Source organism: Otolemur garnettii, unplaced genomic scaffold (genome assembly GCF_000181295.1).
Source record: "Otolemur garnettii isolate 467f Iridium unplaced genomic scaffold, OtoGar3 scaffold00005, whole genome shotgun sequence".
In the NCBI taxonomy this organism is placed as follows: domain Eukaryota; kingdom Metazoa; phylum Chordata; class Mammalia; order Primates; family Galagidae; genus Otolemur; species Otolemur garnettii.
The window spans coordinates 41,339,617-41,363,090 of record NW_003852400.1 but is presented as its reverse complement, the minus strand read 5'-3'; the positions used below and the strand labels follow the sequence as shown (position 1 = coordinate 41,363,090).

General features: G+C 37.9%; 1 protein-coding gene and 1 pseudogene across 1 annotated transcript in view; one reads left to right on the top strand and one right to left on the bottom strand.

Moving 5' to 3' along the window:
- The first annotated feature begins 6,051 nt into the window (after positions 1-6,051).
- On the top strand, positions 6,052-6,167 carry LOC111722021 (annotated as a pseudogene).
- A 1,574-nt stretch (positions 6,168-7,741) lies between these two features.
- IL6ST (interleukin 6 signal transducer) overlaps positions 7,742-23,474 on the bottom strand; it is a 47,182-nt gene continuing 31,449 nt past the window's right edge. The window contains exons 8-17 of the mRNA XM_003782754.3: positions 22,924-23,083; positions 20,626-20,711; positions 19,770-19,980; positions 18,622-18,804; positions 16,308-16,409; positions 15,698-15,844; positions 15,225-15,365; positions 11,812-11,908; positions 10,542-10,623; positions 7,742-9,680 (exon numbers count right to left, since the gene is read on the bottom strand). Of these exons, the coding sequence (XP_003782802.1) occupies positions 8,943-9,680; positions 10,542-10,623; positions 11,812-11,908; positions 15,225-15,365; positions 15,698-15,844; positions 16,308-16,409; positions 18,622-18,804; positions 19,770-19,980; positions 20,626-20,711; positions 22,924-23,083 (1,947 nt within the window). The 3' untranslated portion in view covers positions 7,742-8,942. The remainder of the gene's footprint in view (positions 9,681-10,541; positions 10,624-11,811; positions 11,909-15,224; positions 15,366-15,697; positions 15,845-16,307; positions 16,410-18,621; positions 18,805-19,769; positions 19,981-20,625; positions 20,712-22,923; positions 23,084-23,474) is intronic.

Here is a 23,474-nt window from a genome sequence, read left to right as displayed (position 1 = left end):
AGTTGTCTGTGGGATACTCAAGCAGTTTTAATGGCCCTCAGCTTTGGGGTGTGCCCTGCTCTGCTGGAGCAGCCAGGCAGATAGCACTGAGGAGGGATAGCAAGCAGGGAGCCCTCAGTCTGAGTATCCCTTAGTCTTTTGCAGGTCTTTAGCAGGAAGAGGGGGAGCAGCCGCTCCCAGAGCCTGGGCTCCATCAGGCATCTGTGTCACTTGGCAGCCGTGGGCAGGGGAACAGAGGGGAAGGAGAACAATCGGAATGGAGGGGAGCAGCCCTCTTGTCTTCTTTGTCCCTTTCTCTGGAAGGCAGCTCTCTGGACTGTCTGGGATCAAATGGATTGCCTAGGCCCCACTGCCTCCCTGTGGCCACTGCAGTCTGGGACACAATTGGGAAATGTATGTTCTGGAATTATAAAGTGTGTAGCTGGAGAAGAGGCTTTATGAATCTGGAGAGAGTCCTAGTAGGACCTGGAAGGACAGAAAGCAAGTGTGGGGAATGTGGTCGGTGTAGCCGGGCTGCAGCAGGTTTCCCACACTGCCTGTCCCATGGAGTGGCAGGAGATGGCCGGGTAGCTGGCTGCAGTGTGAAGGCAACAGGCTGGGATGGGTGTGCATGTTGGAAGTAGGCGGGGAGGTCTGTGGACAGAAACTTTTGGGACAGGAAGGTATGGTTCAAGCACTCAGGAGAGGCCTTTGCCCCCAGATCCTTCTGTGACCACCTGCAGTGGACCAGATTCCACCATGAAAGGATTCTTTGGCCAAAATAATAAGATTGTAGGGGGTCGTGTTAAAGTGCACTCTGAGGAAAGAGGGGCACATTTACCTCTCTTAAGTATTGCTACATGGGTTAAAGTAAACGCATGGGCCAGGTGGGTAGGGGGAACCTCAGAGAAAACTTTGATCAAGTCACAGGAGAAAGATCCCAATCAAAACACTATTCTGGGCTCAAGGCTCCATAGTAGGGTTCTCAAAGCTAAAGTAGTTGTGGGCTGCTACAGTGGGGAGGGGGGCAGCCTAAGGGTAGAAGGTACTCTCACAAAAGGGGTGGGGAGAGGAGGAGGAGAGAGAAGCTCAGAGTGAGAAAGGTCTGGGATGCAGACACACATTCTCCACAAGCTGGCCTGGGCGTGCTGATCATCAGCCTTTTGCTCAAAGTAGTTGGGTACAGTTGGTGTGTACCCTGAAGAATGTGGACTTTGGAATGAGATTGGAGTTGGGACTCTATTTGTCAAAACATGACCTTGGGCAAATTATTCAACCTCTGGGAGCCTATGTTTGTAAATGGTGCTGATATTTACCTTGTAAAAGTTTCCAAGAATTTAATGACCCAAAGTAAACATGCCCTAGATAAGCGGTTCTCAATCTATGGGTCGCGACCCCTTTGTAACAGTGAAAATACGTTGGGCATTAGGAAGGTTGAGAACCACTGCCCTTACTCAGCTCACCCTCACTAGGGTGGAATACAAGGCATGATTGCTCTCTTGCTCTCTCTCTCTCTCTCTCTCTCACACACACACACACACACACACACACAGAACCACTGCCTTAGATGGTATTTGTTCACCTTTATGCACCAGCATGTGGCCCCCAGCAGATAATCAGAAATGGCCATTGGTTTGCCTTGAAGAGGAGCAGCTTTGGATAGGCAGGGACCAGTCCCCATCCCAAAAACAATTTCTGGTCCCAACTCTAGACATGGCAGGTAGATTTCCTCAGAGAGCCTTTCCCAGCCTTTGATGCCAGCTGGGTAGCCCTGGCGTTTGTTAAGTCTAGAGGAGCAACTGGAAAAATCCACACTGACTTTGCCCTGTGGTAGAACTGCTGTCTTTCCAGTCTCTGAATATTTGTGCATAATTATGCTTTCCATTGTCCAAAACCCAGTACTTCTGAGTAAATTTTTATTTAAATATTTTCTATAGGTCATTCATTTAAAAGCAAGATCCTGGGCAGTGCTGTAGCTCAGTCGGTAGGGTGCTGGCCACATATACCAAGGCTGGTGGGTTCAAACCCAGCCAGGCCAGCTAAACAACAATGACAACTGCAACCAAAAAATAGCCAAGTGTTGTGGACACCTGTAGTCCCAGCTACTTGGGAGGCTGAGGCAAAAGAATTGCTTAAGCCCAAGAGTTTGAGGTTGCTGGAGTTGTGACACTATGGCACTCTACTGAGGGTGACTTGGTGAGACTGGCTCAAAAAAAAATCCCCCTCATGAAAGCTAATTTCAGAAAAATTTATATTAACTTATCTAAAAGCTATTACTGGTCCACAAGTTTTTCCTAGCTATAGCCCAAACTACAGAGAGAACAATTTCCTACCTGGACAGGATGCAGATGTACGCTTAGTAGTTGTATTTTTGACCCGCTACTGAGAGTATTCTAGGAAAGTCGGCCTGAACTGAGGTCTGAGATTTCTAATCAATAGGTGGGTCTCATTCGGTGTTTGAACAAGTACTCTGGGATAAACCACTTCTGTTCCATTACTTTGTCTCAACAAAACTGTCCCCAACCAGGGCTGATGGGGGCAGTTGAAGAGTGAGAACCCCTAATCCGAGGTGGGGGTGTTGGTGTGCACATGTGTGTGTGTATGGATTCTAGTATGTGTGTATCTTACCATCTTATCCCAGCAACAGTCTGACTTCATACAAAATGCACAAGTATATAAATAAAAAACCATTTAAGTGGGGGGAAAAATTCTCATTAAAAAAAGTTCAGAAGTGATTATGTGACAATTCTAATTATTTGACATATAAAACGAGATAACCATAGTCACACATTAATGTAAAAGAATCAGGTTCAACTATCCATGGATTTCTAAAACTGAGCTATGCAACCCTATCTGTTTTAAAACCTTCAGCAGTGGAAGAAAACAACTAATTTAAGAAGAAACGTTAATTTCTTGCTCCCTGGCCATCTTAGCAGCTGGTTTTGGCTGGGGGCCTTCTTGCCCACACCTAAGGCAGAAAGATGATGACCACAAAGAAGTCGTCTCTCAAGTCGATCAGCTTGAGGGTCCAGCTTGTTATGAAAAGTGGAAAGTATGGGCTGGGGTACCAGCAGGGTCTGAAGATGATCAGACAAGGCGAGTGAAACTGGTCATCCTCACTCATGCCCATACTAAATTGCATGCTCATCTAAATTGCTGAGATTTATGGCTTGGCAACCATAGCTCAGTGGTTAGGGTGTCGGCCACATGAACCAGGGCTGGTGGGCTCAAACCTGGTAGTTGTTGTTATTGACAACAATAACAAAAAAAATAGCCAGGTGCTGTGGCAGGAACCTGTAGTCCCAGCCACTTGGGAGGCTGAGGCAAGAGAATTGCTTAAACTCAAGAGTTGAAGGTTGCTGTGAACTGTGACACCACAGCACTCTACTGAGAGTGACATAGACTCTATCTCAAAAAAGTAAAAAATAAATAGCTGAGACTTTCTTTTTGTTTCATATGCTACTGCTCAGTAACCTCATGAGGCAGCAGTGGGATGCCATATATCATTCTGCTTCATGTCTCCCTGTGACAAGGACAGAGGTTCCAGCAGTGTAGGCACAGAAGGGCCATATGATGATGTAGCACCTGCATACTTGGTTGGTTCCTTTAAAAAAAAAAGTCCACCAGGAGGTAGTAGGTATGATGTTGGGATTCTATAACTCATCTGGTAAATATGAAAACGTGATAAATAAATCTGCCATCTCCATTCTGTTATTAAGGCCAAGAGAGTGCATAGATTTTCCTCTAAATCCTTTCTATTATGCCAGATGAGCATTTAAAAGCCATAGAACCAGCTCAGTGCCTGTGGCTCAAGTGGCTAAGGCGCCAGCCACATACACCTGAGCTGGCGGGTTTGAATCCAGCCTGGGCCCGACAAACAACAATGATGGCTGCAACCAACAAATAGCTGGGCATTGTGGCGGGCGCCTGTAGTCCCAGCTACTTGGGAGGCAAAGGCAGGAGAATCGCTTGAGCCCAGGAGTTGGAGGTTGCTGTGAGCTGTGATGCCACAGCACTCTACCCAGGGTGACAGCTTGAGGCTCTGTCTCAAAAAAAAAAAAAAAAAAGCCACAGAACCAACATAAGTCATCTGCATTACACTAAGATGCTCATTTACCCAACATCAGTAGTGATACTGTTACCTCAAACATTACACATGGATTAGTCAGATGGTGGTGACCACACAGAAAAAAATTTGAATAGGAATTTATTTCTTAAAATTGGCTTAAAGGATTAGAGCTAGTATATAATAGAACGCTTATGATAACATTTAGAGTTACGTCAACATAAAAATGATAACTGTGGTTACAATTAACACATGCAATTCACTGTAAAGATAAAAAATACATAGGATACTCTAGACAAGCTTTCCAAATGAAGTTGGCGGGGTAAAACCGCCGGTGAAATGTGAAAGGATTGCACTTGAAAGGGAATGGGACAGAGCTGGGATATGACAAGGAGATACACCTAATGCTCATCACTGTATTGTCCTAGAAGATTGCACATTTATTTTTAGAGTATATTAATATACATATACATTAAGACTAAAGAATTTTCAAATATCTACCTTTAAAATATCCCTTTGTTTCTGGCACATCACATTTTGGTGTTTAACAGCATTTGAAACCTATAGTTATTCAGATAAAGCTTGTGTTCAAGGGACAAAACATTTTGAATGTCTATCACCATCAGCTGTAAATGTGTTTCATCATAATCCATCAACTTTAATTAGCATTTGAGTAATGGAGTTAAACTAACCCACTTCCAGGAACCATTGGCTGCAAAGCCCTTAAACATTAGGAACAAATGAGTAACAGAAGAGCTCCCCTGAACTGTCACCTTTTTAATGCAACTTACTAAGAATGTTATGCTAATGCATACCGGTATCCTGTAGGGTGGAAAAAAAAGATTAATCCAAAACACGTTACATCGGCTTTGGAAAGTTTGACATCTGAATTATTTGTAAACGATCTGAAAAGAAACTGCTGCCAAAGACCAGTCCAAAGAAGAATCAGGCTGCAGGTTTGGTTTACTAGTTCATACCTTCTTTGACAAGGTAACACTGTCCAATTTTAGACTAATTCTAAATATCTTGTCATTTTATGGCTCCATATTCTTTTAAGTTAGTGAAAAGTACAAAAAAAGTTTTAAAGTAGTCTTACCCAAGCAATATAACCTAATATCTACAATAGAAAGCTATTCCAATATGTTTGAACAGCTGAATTTTAAATTTTATGTAGCTTACTTTGATGTTTTACTCATCTCAGCAAAATAAAAACCTTATTGAAACAGAAACGTACGCTTTAGAAATTTGCTCTTAATATCAACTGGGCAAAATAAAACAGGAGAATGTTGTAGAATACAATAGGAGGAAGTTCTCTTTTGCTTGATTTGCTTGGTCAGTACATGCCAGTAAAGAGAAATACTCTGGGAGTTCTAGACGATTATTCTACTTCTTCACTTACATGTCATGGTTTTAACTAGTTAACTGTGTGGGTAGAAAGACATCTCTGTGTTTATTTCTAAGACTACTTTAGATGTTCTACTTTAAACATGAGCTTTAATAAATGTTTTGTAAATATATTTCATTAACCTTTAATGTCACAGTAAGAATTACAGTCATTGGATGACTTCATGTGGTAAAATCCTTGACTAAGGAATAATGCTGAAATTAAATGAATAACTAGGTAGGAAAGATAGAATATTAATGATTTTGCTTTTTCCTACATGTTTTTATTCAAATGTTGAGTATTCAAATGCTGACTGATCCATGTTAAAAAAGGATTACAATTTTAGGCTTTAATCAGTAAAATTTCTGAAGTTTAAAGTTTTCTAATAATTATTAAGCACTCTTCTTTCATGAGATAACAGCAGGATACCACAGAGACTGGTAACTGACAGTCAAATTACAATAGCAACACATGTGACATTTGGACCATTATTTTTTAATCCCAGAGGGGGCAACAGCAGTTGTAGAAGCAGTGAATGGGTTTTGACCACAAACAGGCTGTTTTCTCACATGCTGGCATTACTTTAAATGACATTTTTAGCCACTAAAGATTTAAAGAGTAAACCATCCTTTTCTTGGGGTTGTCCAACGAGCACAGTGAGGGCAGGACTGCTAACACCTACACAACACGCTTGTATCAACTAAAACTTTGCTTTATGTTGGTGCAATTTTTGAAAGAAAGAAAAATCTTTTTCCCGATTAAAAAAACAGATTTAAAGAGTGATAAACCACTAATGTTATTAGACTAGTTTTTACATAAATAAACCAGATTTGTTTCCCTGCCTACCTAAAGTACAATTTACGTGCGTGAAAACAGATTATACTAAGACATGCTCCAGGAAAGTAATCTTGTGTTTAAAGCAAGTTTTATGATTGCTTTTCTCTTTAGAACAAAGATATACATTACATAGTAGAGCTGAAATATATATTCATTTCCCGAGTGAGTTTCTGCACAGTATTCACATGTCCATTTAACGTCTAAAGTGCCCTTGTGGCTGTGGACACTTACTGTACCATGCTCTATAAAGGTTTCAACATGCAAATCTGCTTATATGAAGTCCTTTCTTCAAGGACCTTTCACTCTCATTCCCTCAGATCACGAGTTCACATTTTATAACTGACCCCCAAATGTACAAACTTCACACTACAATGTTCTTTACAATATAGCTATTTGTTATGAGGAAGGTTACAGCTAAGGACAATTATAATAACATGACTACTTATTTTGAGGAAATGGAAAATGTAACAGGTAAAAATTTCCTGACAGACATATATAGCAAGACAAATCCAGTTCTGATCAAGCCTAGCTCCTGATGTCCAAGATAATGGTGGTGTTGCCACTATCTTGCGTGAATTTGAGTCTCTGTCCCTCATCTTCCTTATTCTACCAATCTACTTCTGCCTAAAGTAGGAAACTGAATATATCAGAATAAAGCATTTACTCAAAGACCATATATGTGTACAAACTGCAAAGTATTATGCATTATATAAATGCAAGAATACAAAAGATAAACAGGATCTAACATGAATAATAATCTGAGTAAAAACTAGAATTATATTTCAGTTGTAAATGTATGCCAAGTTTTCTTAGTCTTATTCTTCAAAAACCTTCACAAACTATTTTAAATCTACCTGATTTCTGTAACTTAATTATGACAGAAAAACAAACCTATTTCCTGCGAACCCACTTGCTAACAACAGTCAACCACTAATGAGGTTTCCTCTTACTTCCTCAGGCCCTATTTTTAGCCTCCATGTCACATGTGGTTGTCAGGGGACAGCAAAAATGCATAGGTGGCTTCAGTACTAAACTCTAGAAGTCTGGTTTTCTTCTCTCCTGCAGAAGAGAAGAGGTTTAAAATATTCCAAAATCAGCTGGGTGCAGTGGCTTGTGCCTGTAGTCCCAGGGAACCTGAGGCAGGAGGATTACATAAGCCCAGGAATTCACATCTAGCCTGGACAACACAGCATGACCCCATCTCCAAAAAAAAAAAAAAAGATGAAAAAAAATCCTAAATTGGGTAAGGTGCCAGCCACATACACCTGAGCTGGCAGGTTTGAATCCAGCCTGGGCCCGACAAACAACAATGATGGCTGCAACCAAAAAATTGCCAGGTGTTGTGGCGGGCGCCTGTAGTCCCAGCTACTTGGGAGTCTGTGGCAAGAGAATAACTTGAGCCCAGGAGTTGGAGGTTGCTGTGAGCTGTGATGCCATGGCACTCTACCCAGGGCAACAGCTTGAGGCTCTGTCTCAAAAAAAAAAATCCCAAATCACAATACAGAACTAAGTTCCATCCTACCTCTACAACTCACAGGATTTGAAACACTATCTCTTTTTTCAGTGTCTCCACAATAAAGATATTTGCTAACTTCAATATGTACATTTTTGGGGTTATGTTTTGTTTGGGTATATACTGTCCAAGTCCTCTAACTTCATTTATTTCAAACACCTGTTAGAAAATTTTTAAATCTTGTCTTATTTAAAAATGAAAATGAAGTACACGCAACACACTTCTGCCTCTGATCAGTGGTGATCAAACAAAAAATCCAAACACACTTTAAATTGAAAACATACTGTGTAAAGTGCTTCATCACCAAATTCTCTGAAGTCTTAAGGATTAATGATCCTTAGGTACTTTATATAAACATAGGAAATGTTAACCCTTTCAGCCTTTATAAATGGCAAACAATTTTTAAAGGTGGCATTTCTACTCCTTATAAGTTTGTAAAATGGATCTTTAAAGTTGTCAATAACAGCAAATTTTTGAAAATTAGTAAAAATTATTGATTATACATTTAAAAAATATTTTTAATATGCCAAGTTAAAGCTCCAGAATTCCTTTTCTCTAGCAACAACTGTGGCAGCATCATTAACAATGAAATGGAAGGGAATTAAGGAATGGAATAGTTTATACGTTGCTATAAATAGGAGGCACTCCCCCTTTTTTGTCAAACTACAAAAGGTGGGTTGGGCTCATCAGTTAAGTCCTATGAGCCTCTTTTCAATTATGTTGTCAGTGAAAGTTGAGAGTCTAGACCTTGTTCCCCTAACTGTTTATATTAACTATTCCTAAGCCACTTTATTTGATGACTGCTTCCATCAAAATCATTATAGCTGTGCTAAGTATATCACTGCCTATTTACTTTCTGTTTCCTGTATAGTAAAACAAAAAGTTTTACTGTATAAATTTCAGACAAATTTTCTGCTCTTCTTCAGTGCAAACATCCTGAAACAGCACAAAGTCATTCAGCTATTCAGAAGATAAAGTCAGTTTATGTAGTGCTTAAAGGAGAATCCCAGATATTCTGGAATGGAAATAGCCCATTGAGAATTCAGTACATTTTTGTCTTTAAGGGCAAATGATCACCTTCAGAGAGTGAAGATTTATTTTTTATCTGAATTCACAGATATATTTTTAGCTTTACTTGTGAAGCTGTAACAGAAACTAGTCTTTCACTGAGGCACATAGCCACCTTGTCTTACAGTCTGTGGTAAGTAGCTTTTAGGCATTCCTTCATCAAGCACAGCCTCCATCCCAGCTGTTTCCAATCTCTCTACTTGTCCCTCCATACCTGGACCAAAAGTATCTGTTGCAGGAACTTCCTGAAGCATTTTCATTTGCCCAGAACCACAGGACTGTGACATATCTGAAATCTGCTGCTGCTTAAGTCTAACAAAATCTTCCTCATTGACTGATGAAACTTGCTTTGACCTTTCAAACTGTGAAATATCTGGACTGGTTTCATGTTGACTGCAGTTTTGTTTGAAATACTGTTGCCTGGACAAAATGCCATCGCTGCCATCTGTATTATCTACTAATTGTAGATCTTCTGGCCGCTCCTCTGAATCTAACAAGGGCTGGGTGGACTCGGATCTTGAGAAGACTTGGACCGATGGAACCTGGTGTCTGTAGCCACTGTGTACCACAGTAGAGTACTGGACAGTGCTCGAAGTGTTTTGTGCAGATTCATTTTCATCACTGCTAGAAATGCTTGGCCTTGAAGAAGACATGCACGAAGACCCCCCAATACCGCTACTGTGTCCTTCAGTACTGACTTTTTCCTTTTTGAAAAGCTCCAATGATTTCAGATCTTCTGGAAAAGTCTTCTTGTCATTTGCTTCTATTTCCACCACACTGACATCAGTGAAATTGCCATCTGAATATATTTGATCTTTTGAATTAAAATTATGCTAAGAAAGAGAAGAAATGGATTATTAACTATGACATAAATTCATTTAGAAACTCATAGATGTACATGGAAAATACTAGTTAAAGCCACAGAGCTAATACACCTCTGAAACTTATTAATTTTCAGTGGTGCAGAAATAACCTATGTCACATCACTAAATCACTGTTACCTCCCCAAATTGAAGATATTATAAAATAAATCTAAGAATCTGAATCAGGCTGTATTTCCTCAGAAGCTGAAAATACTGCTGGTGTTACATTTTGATAAGCTAATGATCTTCAAACATTATTTATTTCATGCCCATATTATAAAGCCTAGAGGTAACTGGATCGCAAACTAGAAAACATTAAGAAAAATGAAACCTGAATGAATGAGGCTTTATAGAATGTAATAACATACAGCATATTTTAATCTGTTAATATAAAGTTCAAGGATTGTAAGAGGATGATAAATACAAATGATTTCTCTTTAGGGTATATTTTAAGTTCAAAAAGTTTAGATTCCCAGAAATCATTTCATCAGTGTTAAATGGTAGATTGTTAAACTTGGTTCTAATATTCAATCCCAAATGCCGGTCTTCTAACAGTTATCATCATAGGAGTTTTTAGCACTTTTACATTTTCAGTTTATAAATTCAACCAAATATTTGTTGTGTTTACTAAACAAAATTAGGAATGTTCCAACAAATATGCTACCCTTCGATCGTACTGTATGTATTTTAAATTTTAATTAAAAATTTTATTATGTACTATTTTACTTTCATTTACTTTTTGATTCAGCCTGAATATCTCTTGGATGAACTCTACAAAGGTATCGTAATATACCTGTCTATTATAAACAACTCGGAGGCATTTTATCTTACCCTTGGAGGTGTGTGAGGTGACCACTGGGCAATATGACTCTTTGAAGGGTCTGGAACATTAGGCCAGATGTGCTTTTTAATACTAAAGAGAACAGAACCACATGTAATAAACCATGAATCGTCCCTATTTCTAAGCACATTCATGTAAGAATCTTAAGAATTAAACAAATCTACTTAATTAAAAAGAAAACTTGACCCCAAAGCTAAACAAAAAACCCTGATTTTTCTTTTCTTTTCTTTTTTTTTGAGATAATCTCACCATGTCGCACTTAGTAGAGTGCCATGGTGTCACAGCTCACAGCAACCTCAAACTCTTGGGCTTAAGTGATTCTCTTGCCTCAGCCTCCCAAGTAGCTGGGACCAAAGGCACCTGCCACAAGGCCCAGATATTTTTTGGTTGTAGTTGTCATTTTTTTTTCTTTTTTAACAGGCCTGGGCTGGGTTCGAACCCACCAGGCCTGGTATGTGTGGCTGGAGCGCTAACCACTGCACTATGGGTGCCGAGCCAAAAAACCTGATTTTTCTTTTAACCCATATGAAAATACTGTTAAAAATGCATAAGGAACTGTTAATGAGGCTAACACTATTTAGTCAAGATAAATCAAAACATGCCCACAGAAAGCATTTTATGTGAATGTTCATAGCAACACAAGCTAAACTTCTGTAATAGACGAATATTTTGATCTATCCGTTGTATGGAATAACTATTTGGCAATAAAAAATAAAAACATTAGTATAGGCAACATCATGGATGAATCTCAAAAATATCATGCTAACTGAAAGATACTATACAAAAGGCGATAAGCTATCGATTCCATTTACATAAAATTCTATAAGAGGCAAAACTATAGTTAAAGAAAACAACCAAAGACTGTGCGATAAGGGACTGAGGAAGAGGATGGACTACAAAACAGAATGAAGAAACTTTAGGGTGGGGGAAGTGTTCTACATTCAGGGGTGTCCAGCCTTTTTTTTATTGGAATAAGAGTTGTCTTAGGCCACGCATTGAATACACAAACGATAAAAAAAGCTGATTAGCAAAAAACAAACAATAACAAAAACCCCAAGTCCTCACAAAATCAGCATGCAGCCTGTGGGCAGCAGGTTGGACACTTCTGTTTTACATCTTGATTGTGGTGCTAGTTATTTACCTGTATTTAATTACAAAACTTCATCCGACCATAACCTTAAAATGGATGAATTTTGTGATACATGAATTATAGCCAAATAAAGCTGGGGAAAATTCAAATATATGAATAAGAATACTTACAGGTCTCGTTTATTAAAGCAGAACAACACTGCCAGAAGAGTTGTCAGCAGGAATGCGAAGCAAACAGGCACAACAATGGCTTCAATTTCTCCTTGAGCTAAAAAAAACAAAACGCCCCAAAACAATGAAATAGGAGGATGGGAACTAACTGATGACACATCCACCAAGGAGAAATACAACTTCCCAACCAGACTACTGTGGAAAAGCTGACACACCATCCTGATTTGTTTCAGTCTTTTCAGACTTAAGCTAGTTTCTCCACCACTTTCCTTGGGAAATCATATTCTAGCCATTTATGCCTTACATAGCTACCTGGCCACATACCATAAAATATATGTTGGCTGGGGGATTCAAATCATTTGTTCAGTTTATTAGATAATCTACCTGGGTAAGTTAAAACTTTCAAACTGTCCCTTTCTTATATTTATGATTTGCATTGAGCAGAATCTTAGCAAAAGCTTATCTTTGAGTTCTAACACCTATCACTGTTAACACACAAATCAGAACAAATACTTGAATACTGGGTAAACCTGGAAAGGCTACAGAATAACCTAACTGAATTAAACATTTAACCTTCTACAAGGAATAAAAACACAACTCTCAATTTTTAATAGTTATTTACCATTTTGAAAAAGTTGATATAGCTGATATAGGGCTTAGAATTTTAGGAGATGCTCAACAGACACAAGGAGTGGCACAAGTGAAAATAAATCATCTTCAGAGGAAACAAGCCTACGATTCCTAAGTACCATTCAAATCCTGATTTGCATTTAAAAGAGGATTTATTAACCAAATGAACCCCTAATTGGGACAATTAATATTGGAAACATTAAATGGTTTACCTGACGTTTCTTTTTGGTTACCTTCTCTAGCCCTCTTTTAATTAGTCTTTTACAGTAATAATGTACAAAAGTAATATTGCAGCCATATACTACCCGATCTTCCCACCACACATAGCCATATCCCTTACCATCCTATGAAGCCCAGTAGAAATCAAGAAATCAGATCAATGCTTGGGAATAAATTACAGATTAACATGTATTAACTCTTAAATGGTAAGGGATATATATATGTCTCAGATCTAATTTAGGTAGAACCTTCTTTGAAGATGAACCTATCTCCCTACCCCCTAACTGGTTTCTTTAAATTCCTACTTTTACTTACTGTCTACACAGCCCCCTGGTTTTCCATTTGTTTTGTTTACTTATGCTGTATTTCTTAAGCTATTAGGTTGGTGGTGAGACCCATGCGATGTAAAGAAGCCATGTCTCCAGGAAACAATAGACAGGTAATTGAAAATAAGAAGATTATCCTAAGGAGTATGATCTAAGTTTTGGAAAAAATGTATACATAGAAAGACTAAAAGATATACAAATGTTATAAGGAAATTAGGATTGATTTTTCTTCCTCTTTGTATTTTACTGTAGTCTAAATTCCTTATAATGAACATTACTTTTATAATCTAGAACAGCAGTTGTCAACTTGTGGGTTATGACCCACAGGAATTGTATTAAAGGGTTGTGGCATTAGGAAGGTTGAGAACCACTGATCTAGAAAAATATTTTAAAAGTTTGTAATTTTTATTTTCTAGAGATTATGATGTAAAGTTTTATTTCAATTATTATTTGTTATAGATCTACTTCAGTAACATACCACCACATGGGACAAACTTTATCACAGAAACTACATTCATTAGCCTTAACAGCAAAGCTCAAAACCTTTTATTATCTGGGTTTTTTTGAGATTTTCTTTTTTATTCAGTCATATACACATAGATCATGAATACATTTATGCATATGCGGGGTACAATGTGTTGGTTTTTTTGTTTATACAATCTGACATGGTTACACCAATCAACATAGCTTTTGCCTCATTTACTTGATTACTGTGTTAAGACATTTATGTTCTACATTTGACAGATTTGACTTGTACCCTTGCAATATGCTCCATAGGTGTGGTCCTGCCTTTTACCCTCCCTTCCCACTCCATATAGTTGTGTTCTATCTTTCATAAGATAGTGTGAGTGGGCAGCTCCTGTGGCTCAAAGGAGTAGGGCCCCATATGCCAGAGGTGGAGGGTTCAAACCCAGCCCCGGCCAAAAACTGCAAAAAAAAAAAAAAAAAGTATGAGTAAACATAAGTTGGTTTCATAGAAGTACTGAGTATATTGGATACTTTTTCCTCCATTCTTGAGACAACTTTTATTATCTGTTTTATGCAGTCACTTAATTAGCAAGCATTCAACCAACAAGGAACATGGACCTTACTATTTGTCATTTACTGTGTTAGCGCTTGGGGGTGGGGTTTATAAAACTAAATACAATAAAATAAGGTAACTTTTTAAATGATGTGAAATGCAAAGGGAATAAGAAAGAATTTAGCTTAGGTCTGCTTTAGGGAGGCTATAAGAACAGCCAAAACAAGAGAAGGCAAGGACCGAAATGAGGACAATGCCCTGGGGAAAGACACAGATAGGTGGACAGTATGAGGAAGAGCTTACGGTTGGAGAAAGCTATGATGAAAACATAGGCAAAAGCAGTAATTCATTAAGCACAATCAATAGGACCTGACCCTTGGCTATGTGAGGGGAAAAGATACAAAGCAATTTATAGCAATTACATCTAAATTTCTGGCTATGGCAAAGCGCTGGGGGGGGTGCGGCACGGAATAAAGTGAGAGAAACGTGTTTGGGAAGGAAAGGGAGGCCAGGTAAAGTGGTGGACAGGGAGTTGGAATGGGCAGATAAGAAAATAAGGCCCCAAACAGACTTCTGGGGAATACGAACCATTGGAAAGTAGAGCAGAAAAGGAGAACAAGTAGGGAGCACTTTTTTTCCCCCTTTGAGGGTGCTAATAGAGAAACAAAGGAAAGGATGTTTAGAAAAACCAAGGGAGGAGGGAGTTTCAAGATGGAAAGGGCAAGACTCAAACACTGAAAGAGGACAACAAAGAAGACTACAAAGCATGAAGGGGGTGTGACGTGTAATGACTGAGAGGTCTTCTGTGAGTGACACCAGAAAGGACGCAGCGGAGGTGTGGGGTTGGAAGCCTCAGGTCAGCAGGTTAGACTCAGCTGGATGTATGGAAGTGGAGACTGGGACGGTGGGAATCTGTCTAAAGATCTCACACCCAAACCAGTGAAGAAAATGAACCTGCTTGGAAAAGGTACACAAATTCTTCTGGAATTTAGAGTTTAGATGAATTTAGTCAGAAGCTGTTAATAAAACACCAAAAAGGCGAGGAATCGTATTTCCTGTTGTTTATATCAACGAACTAGATAAACAACCAAAACCATAATTTATGAACACTTAATTCACTTTTCAAAATAGTTTAGTATATAAACTATGTCCATTTCCATTCTAATTAAGCTTAAAAGGGGGGAAAAAATTAAAGAATAAACTTTAGTACTTCTTACCAAACTTTGGCGTAGTAAAAGTGAATTCTGGACCATCCTTGCCACCTTCGTCTGTGTATGCTGCCATCCGCACCATGTATAATGTGTCACTAGTCAGTGAGGACAGTGTATATTCTGTGTGGGATGAATCCACATTCACAGCTGGAAAAAATAAAAAACTGTGTTAGGCAGCTACTCAATGCTTTTGCTTCACCTGGCCTATATTTAGCACTGTTTTAGAAAGGAATAAAAATATTTTTTGACAGGAATCAACATTTATAACTCTATTATTCTGCCCATAATATTCTTCTACAAGCACAACACATTATTTTTTAATAGAGCCACCAAAGCAACCAAAGGTGTACTCTTGGGTGTCTCCTGAAGACAATATACTGTAAGAAGACAGACTACATAAGACACGCTGAGACTTCAATGAGCACAGAAAGCTTAGGAAGAAAACACTTGATTCTTAATAACGGATACAGTTGTATTACCAGTTTCATTTCCAATGATGGTTCTATAAAATATAGTATAATTTCTGATAAATCCATTCTGAACATCAACCGGAAGGTGGTCCCACTCTAAGACAGCTTCATTTTTCCCTACTTTTTTTGTTCGAACAGTGGGTCCTCTGGAAGGTGCTGTAACAGAATAAATATATTTGCTAAGTGAAAATATTAGAATTGAGTAAAATTTCCTTATCATAAAATTATTTGAACATAGTCTTACTTAAAAGTGACATGCCTTTAAGAAAAAAAAAGTGAGTCTGCTCAGTGCCCGTAGCACAGCGGTTATGGCACCAGCTACATACACCAAGGCTGGTGAGTTATTTAGCCCTGGTCAGCTAAATAACAATAACAACTGCAACAAAAAATAGCTGGGCATTGTGGTGGGTGCCTACAGTCCCAGCTACTTGGGAAGCTGAGGCAAGAGAATCACTTAAGCCCAAGAGTTTGAGATTTCTGTGAGTTGTGATGCCATAGCACTCCACCAAGTGGGACATAATGAGACTCTGTCTCAAAAAAAAAAAAAAAAAAAAATTGACATGTCTTTGTAAGTATGAAACTCTTAACATTTTTTCAAAGAAAGTGAGTTTGGACTTACGAGCTTGTTTAAGATATGCCTTTATAGATTCAGGGCTTCCTGGTCCATCAGCATATACTGGCGTAACTGTGATCAAATAGCATTTGCTCTCTGCTAGGTTCCCTAAAGTAAAAATAGCAAATTAAGCAATTTTTGACTCATAATGAAAAACTGAATTCCTATTTTTTACATTACAATTTCATAATCACTTAACTTTCCTTCCTTTAAAACTGCAGTTTTCTAAGCAAGCATTGCCTTTTGTGTACTGGATTCAACTTTAGTTAAGGTAAAACTGTTTTATAATGGTACTGCCAATACAGTGGATAAAAAAAGATATATTTTTATTAAGAGTAATGACTGTATTTAAAACAATGATCTCAAATTGCTCTGGGTCTTACTTAAGAGTGAACAATTTTTATTTTTATTTTTTTTGAGACTGAGCCTCAAGCTATCCCCCTAGGTAGAGTGCCATGGCATCACACTCACAGCAACCTCCAACTCCTGGGCTCAAGTGAGTCTCCTGCCTCAGCCTCCCAAGTAGCTGGGACTACAGGCGCCCGCCACAACGCCTGGCCATTTTTGGTTGCAGCCATCATTGTTGTTTGGCGGGCCTGGGCTGGGGATTTGAACCCGCCACCGTAGGTGTACGTGGCTGGCGCCTTAGCCACCTGAGCCACAGGCGCCGAGCCAAGAGTGAACAATTTTTATGTATCTTACCTAACTGTCTGAGAACTGATTAAAGAGCAAGATACCACTAGTAAGACGTAGGGAAAGGCTCTAGCAGGCCTGGTTTGTTAGAGTTAGAAAAAAAACAGGCTCGGCGCCTGTGGCTCAAGCGGCTAAGGCGCCAGCCACATACACCTAAGGTGGCGGGTTCGAATCCCCAGCCCGGGCCCGCCAAACAACAATGACGGCTGCAACCAAAAAATGGCCAGGCGTTGTGGCGGGCGCCTGTGGTCCCAGCTACTTGGGAGGCTGAGGCAGGAGACTCGCTTGAGCCCAGGAGTTGGAGGTTGCTGTGAGCGTGATGCCATGGCACTCTACCCAGGGGGATAGCTTGAGGCTCCGTCTCAAAAAAAAAAAAAAAAAGAAAAGAAAAAAAACAATTGTGCTATTTCCCCTACAATTAGAAAAATTATCTCAAATACTTCCTTTATTTATAATCCCTCCACATTACTACAGTAACTTATTTTTTGAGCATGCACCAGTAAAACCTTTCTTTTTATGTAGTATATTATCTACATTAGAAAATAAGGTTTTAGTGAAGTTCACACCATCAATAAGAACTTACTTTCCTTATAGTTTATGAAATTATATGCTCTTTTGCTTTCTTAAATAGAGTGCTTTTACTTTTTCATGATGATTCAATAATATCAAGAAATGAACAATTGCTATATTCTCCAGTAACAGTGGTGGTTTCAGAGTTACTGAGCTATAATAGGGCCCAAGCTTAATGTCTCTAGAGCCTATGCTATGCTTTTATAAAAAGTTTCCATTATCCAGCTATTTCTGCCTCCCCCCCTCATTACACTTTGTTTTTACTTTGACAAGGCTGATAAACTATACAAGTAAGCTTATTAAAAGTATATTGGATAATAGGTTAATGAGGGCCAAAAAGCCCATTTCATAAATAAAGTTAAAAACCTTATGGCAGGATATGGTATCTCTCTGCTTAGGGCTCTTCTCTGATTAATCACGTTATTCACAGCTGAATTCTAATAATCATTCTTTCTTCTTTATTAAAAAAGCTCATTCAAGCTGAGTGTTTTTATTTTCCCATTAGACTTCTTATGTTACTTTACAGACACTTAAATAGTACCTTCCTTAACACAGAACAATACATTTGCACCTCTGTAATAGCAGTACTTTCTGTCCTTTGTTAATGCTTCCAGTTGAACGACAAAAACCTGAGTTCTAGTTCTGCTTCCCCAGTTTGATGGCTGTAAGAAGTCAAACAAGTCATCCAGATGCTCTAGGAAACTATTTTCTCATCTGAAGGATGAAGGAGTCAAATTAGGTACAAAAAGTATGTTGGACTCCGTATATTTCTCTATCACTTTACAGTTTTATGAATCTACTTTGGTGATAAAACAACAGTGGGGTATAAGAAAAGACAGCATGAACCCCACTCTATCCATAAAGAGACCCTATAGTTCAGAGTGGTTAAGTGTGACTTCCTGAGAGTCACACATCTAAAAAATTAGTGGAGCTATGATAAATCAGAAGTCTTTTCAATGGACCACAACATCTATAAACCAGAAAAGAATGCAAAAGAAAGATCTGTCTAGAGAGTTAGAAAAGGATTATCAACTTCAGTGTTCCTAGCCAGGTATACCTCTTATATAGGTGCGACGCACGGTACGATCTTCTTGTTGCCAGTCTGGAATACAGGGTGACTTATCCGATAAGATGCACCATTCAATTATGTATTTGTTTACAGATTTCCTTGGAGGAGTCCATTCTACCCATAGCATGTTATTTTTGGGGAATGCTTTAAGATTCATTACAGGGTGAGCAGCTTTAAAACAAAGTTTGAATACAGATATAACAAATGAATATTCAAAAAACTGAAATTTCCATATTTTATAGTCATTTTCAAAACATGTAATTTGTCAATTTCTATAACATATGTTAAATCTACATTTCCTTGCATAAAAGCACTTTATGGGAAATAGATAATCAGTTTATTTTTAACTCTTTAAAAAAGTTTTTTTTTTAGAGATGGGGCTCTATGTTGCTCAGGATGGCCTTGAACTCCTAGACTCAAGAGATCCTCCTGCCTCAAGCCTCCGAAGTAGCTGGGACTATAAGCACACACCACTGTACCCAGCAAATTTATTTATTTATTTATTTATTTTTTTAAGAGACAGAGTCTCACTTTATTGCCCTCGGTAGAGTGCCATGTCATCATAGTGCACAGCAACCTCCAACTTCTGGGCTTAGGCGATTCTCTTGCCTCAGCCTCCCGAGTAGCTGGAACTACAAGCACCTGCTAGAACACCTGGCTATTTTTTGTTGCAGTTTGGCAGGAGCCAGGTTTGAACCCACTACCCTTGGTATATGGGGCCTGCACCCTACCCACTGAGCTACAGGCACTGCCCCATTAAACTTGAATTTTTGCCTCCCCAAATTGTTCAAATATTGTATTATATAAGTTTGCAACTGCAATTTTTTGTCTTTTGAAAGCAATGAGACATATGCATTTACAGTTCTCAAAATCTTGAAATAAAACTTTTAAAGCCAGGTAAGTAATCAGAAAGTGCTTAAATGAATCAAGTAGGGTTTAAGTGAGCCATGTAGAGACAGAAGTATTTCATGCATACTGATGAAATCTGCCTGCTGAACAATTTCTAAAAATGTAATCATCCCTAATCCTCAGGAGACAATCCGTCTTGACTACTTGTGTTTTTTTATGGGAGCCCTGTCTATACCTAACCACCTTTATTCCATCTATAAGTCAGGCTCCACCTCACAGAAACAAACCTTTAAAGTCACAGGCAGGAACAGTTAAAATCGATATATCTGATCTGCCAACACGATTTCTTGCTGTTAGGGTTGCTATATGACGATCACTTGTGAGATTTACTGTCAGTTTTGTGTCATTCACAATGTAATTTTGTAAAGGTGATTTCCATCTTGTAAGAGTCACTTCATAATCCAAGATTTCTCCATTGGCTTCAAAACGAGGCAATGTCTATAACAAAATAAGTTAAAAAATTTATTTAATCTTAAAGTTAATTTTTCTTTATGTTCACAAATTCTGCCATTATGCTAAATCTCTAAATATTTAATTAGAAAGGACTGGCAATATCATTTGAAAATGGTACCAAAGTAAAACTACTACATAGTGAGTGAAGACTAAAAGGATGACCTCAACTAAAAGGAGGGGAAGTGGCACCATTCTGTTAGCTTTTAATTCTGTATACAGTTCTGCACTGTGGCCACGGGAGCTTAAATAATTTATTTTATGCTTGAGTATTTTTCTTCTCTGTACCTTTTTTTTTAATATGATCTTTTCACATACATTTATCAACTTATCACCATACATTTTGATTCTCTCAAATCTTTCTTATTTTCTGAGGCACTCTGGAAAATTCCAAAAAGTACAAGACAGGGTCCTTCTAAAAAAACTTACATTTTCATATAAATACCTATTATCTGCAGTTTATGAACTTGACACAAAGTTAAAGCTTTGTGTTTCTATTTATTAAAAAAAGTTATTAAATGCTTTGCTGATATTAAGATGAATAAAAATTTAACTGTTAAAAAAAAACCTCTGCTCATACTCTACACAAACATATTTATATAAAAGGTAAAAGAATGTAAATGTGATTTTTACCTTCCACACAAGTTGTACAGATCTATAGCCAGGAGTATGATGGGATGGATCTATTTTATACCAGAAGCTTGGTGATTTAGACGGTCCTAAAGGAAAAACATAAACTTTTAAAATATGAAGTTTTAACAGTAAAACATAATCCTGGAAGTTATTCTTACTTCGTTCTTCACATACTTGTCCTTCAATTGCATGGTGTTTCTAAATCATTATACCAGCACTTTTCTATCCCTGCACGATACCCCTGGGTCTTCCTCAGAAAGCATAATAGCTTGATGATTTAGATTATATTGGAACTCTTTTCTAACCTCAAAACGTAAAGGTACAAATGTATCCTAAGAAATAACCAAAGAGGCATCCTATTTCTTACTTTCTTATAATGTCATGTTTTTCTGGTTTGGGTGCTGCGCTGTATGGGCGTGTTACTTACTACTTGAACCTCCTCTACTGGCAGGCCTCTCTCCAGCCTTCCTGATCTGCCTGTTCTCTCTCTCTCTCCTGTTTTTTTTTTTTTTTTGGTCACTTACAATTACCTCTTATTGATCAATACACACTGCTTGGATTTTATTCAAATCTCTTTTTATTCCACTGAATACTGTATCTTATGATTACAAAATTTTTGGAAAATAAGTTGATACTATTGATTTTTTAAAGATGAACTTTAAAATAAAAATTAGTTGATACTACTTATTGTTAAAAATCTACTTACTGCTAAAAATCAATTGGAAAATGATATTTAAATACATGCCTAAAATCCCTAAATATACGTAAGATTATTAAGTTAATGTAGTAAAAGTGGTATAACTTTATTACTTTATGTAGGGATGATTCAGATAGGATATAATAAAAACAAATACACAGTACCATTATGATAATCACTAATCATGTGAAAGAGCACTTCATAAAACAAAGTGTTAAACACCAGTCATTAGGTTTTTAAAATTTGTATAATATCAATTTCCAAAATTTTTATATATTGAAAACATGGTATCAACAGGAAAGGATTTGAATAAAATCTAAGCAGTGATATTGATCATGACACTAACCACAGAATGTTATTTTTTTTAAAGTATCTTATGAACTTCCCCAAATAGATCCATGTACCTTTCTTTATAGGGCCCAAGAATCCTGGTTTAAGAATTCTTGGTCAAGACAAATGAACCTGGTTAAGGAGTTATGAACCAGCAACTGTAGGATTTCTTTCTTTCCTGGCTTTAATAAGAAAGAATGTGAGAGAAAACTCTTAGGGGAGGAGGGTACTTTTTTTGCCTTTGACCTAAGTCTCTAGTCGAGCTGGAAGTGAAGGGATATGGATGCTAAAGGAAGTTTTTAAGCTTCACCTGTTGCTCTTGGGACCTAAAAGGTGAGATTATGATAAGAAAATGTTCAGAAAGAACAATCTATATGCCACAGGATTATTTTTTTTTATTTTTTCGAGACAGAGCCTCAAGCCATTGCCCTGAGTAGAGTGCTATGGCATCACAGCTCACAGCAACCTCCAACTGCTGGGCTCAAGCGATTCTCCAGCCACTGTCTCCCAAGTAGCTGGGACTATAGGAGCCCACCACAATGCCCGGCTATTTTTTGGTTGTAGCTGTCACTGTTGTTTGGTGGGCCCAGGTTGGATTCGAACCTGCCAGCTCAGGTATATGTGACTGGCGCCTTAGCTGCTTGAGCCACAGGCGCCAAGCCAGGATTATTTCTTGAGGGCTACATATAAAATGAGTAACATGAGCTGCTCTGTGGATGGAATCTTTAGGTTGTACACCTTTTGTATTTTATACCATACGCATTAATTTACCTATGGGAGAAATGGAAAATAACTAACCAAAATTCCAGGACCAATCTTTTTCTAGGGGTTTATCAAGTACTGGTAGAAAAAAAAAATGAAGGAAAGGTATAGTACAATTTTTTTTTTAATAGTGAGAGTCTAAGACATATTTTACCACATAGTGTGATTTTAATGTTTCAGGTTATGATTCCCTAGTTAGAATCTTTTAACCACACTCCTTGATTAAAACGTTCTGGATTTATCAACAGTTAAGTCATTGGTTTTCTGATGGTATCTAAGACATCACTCCATAATAATTTTCCTTATTTAGGTATCAGATAGATTTATTCTACCAATAATGCATGTTAAGTTTTACATCTTGATTTCCTTATAAATGAAACGTATAAATACTACAGTTTGAATAAAATGAGCACAAAATAAGAAGCAGTGAGGTCTGTGTTATTAACACAAGACACTATTTCCAGCCAGAATTCCAACAGCGTGGTTTCTTCACACACTTATTTACTTACTATCTTCATATGTGGTCCCACTTGCTTCTTCACTCCAGTCGCTCCAGAACCCCTTACCATCTTCCTTTATGCAGCGAATCCTAAACACGTATTTTGTAAAAGGTTTAAGATCCTGAACAGTAAATGAAGATCGGGTAGATGATGTATCTTCAGGAGGAATCTGAAATCAAGCAAATGGACCAACCAAAAACCTCAATAAATAAGGTTTTCCTAAATTGTGTTAGAATTTTTTTCCCCTTTTTTTTTTTTAATTGAATGGTAACTACATACATTAATGCACTTCTGGGGTACAGTGTGGTATTTTCACACACAATCCAAAACACTTCCATCAAACTGGTTAACATAGCCTTCATGTCATTTTCTTAGTTATTGTGTTCAAACAGTTGTGTTAGAATTTAGGAACAATAGGAGAAGATTTTCGCAGGTTATGTCTCCAACAAAGGTTTAATAACCAGAATCCATAGATAACTTAAACGTATTAGCAAGAAGAAAACGAGTGATCCTATCTCAGGGTGGGCAAGGAACTTGAAGAGAAATTTCTCCAAAGAAGA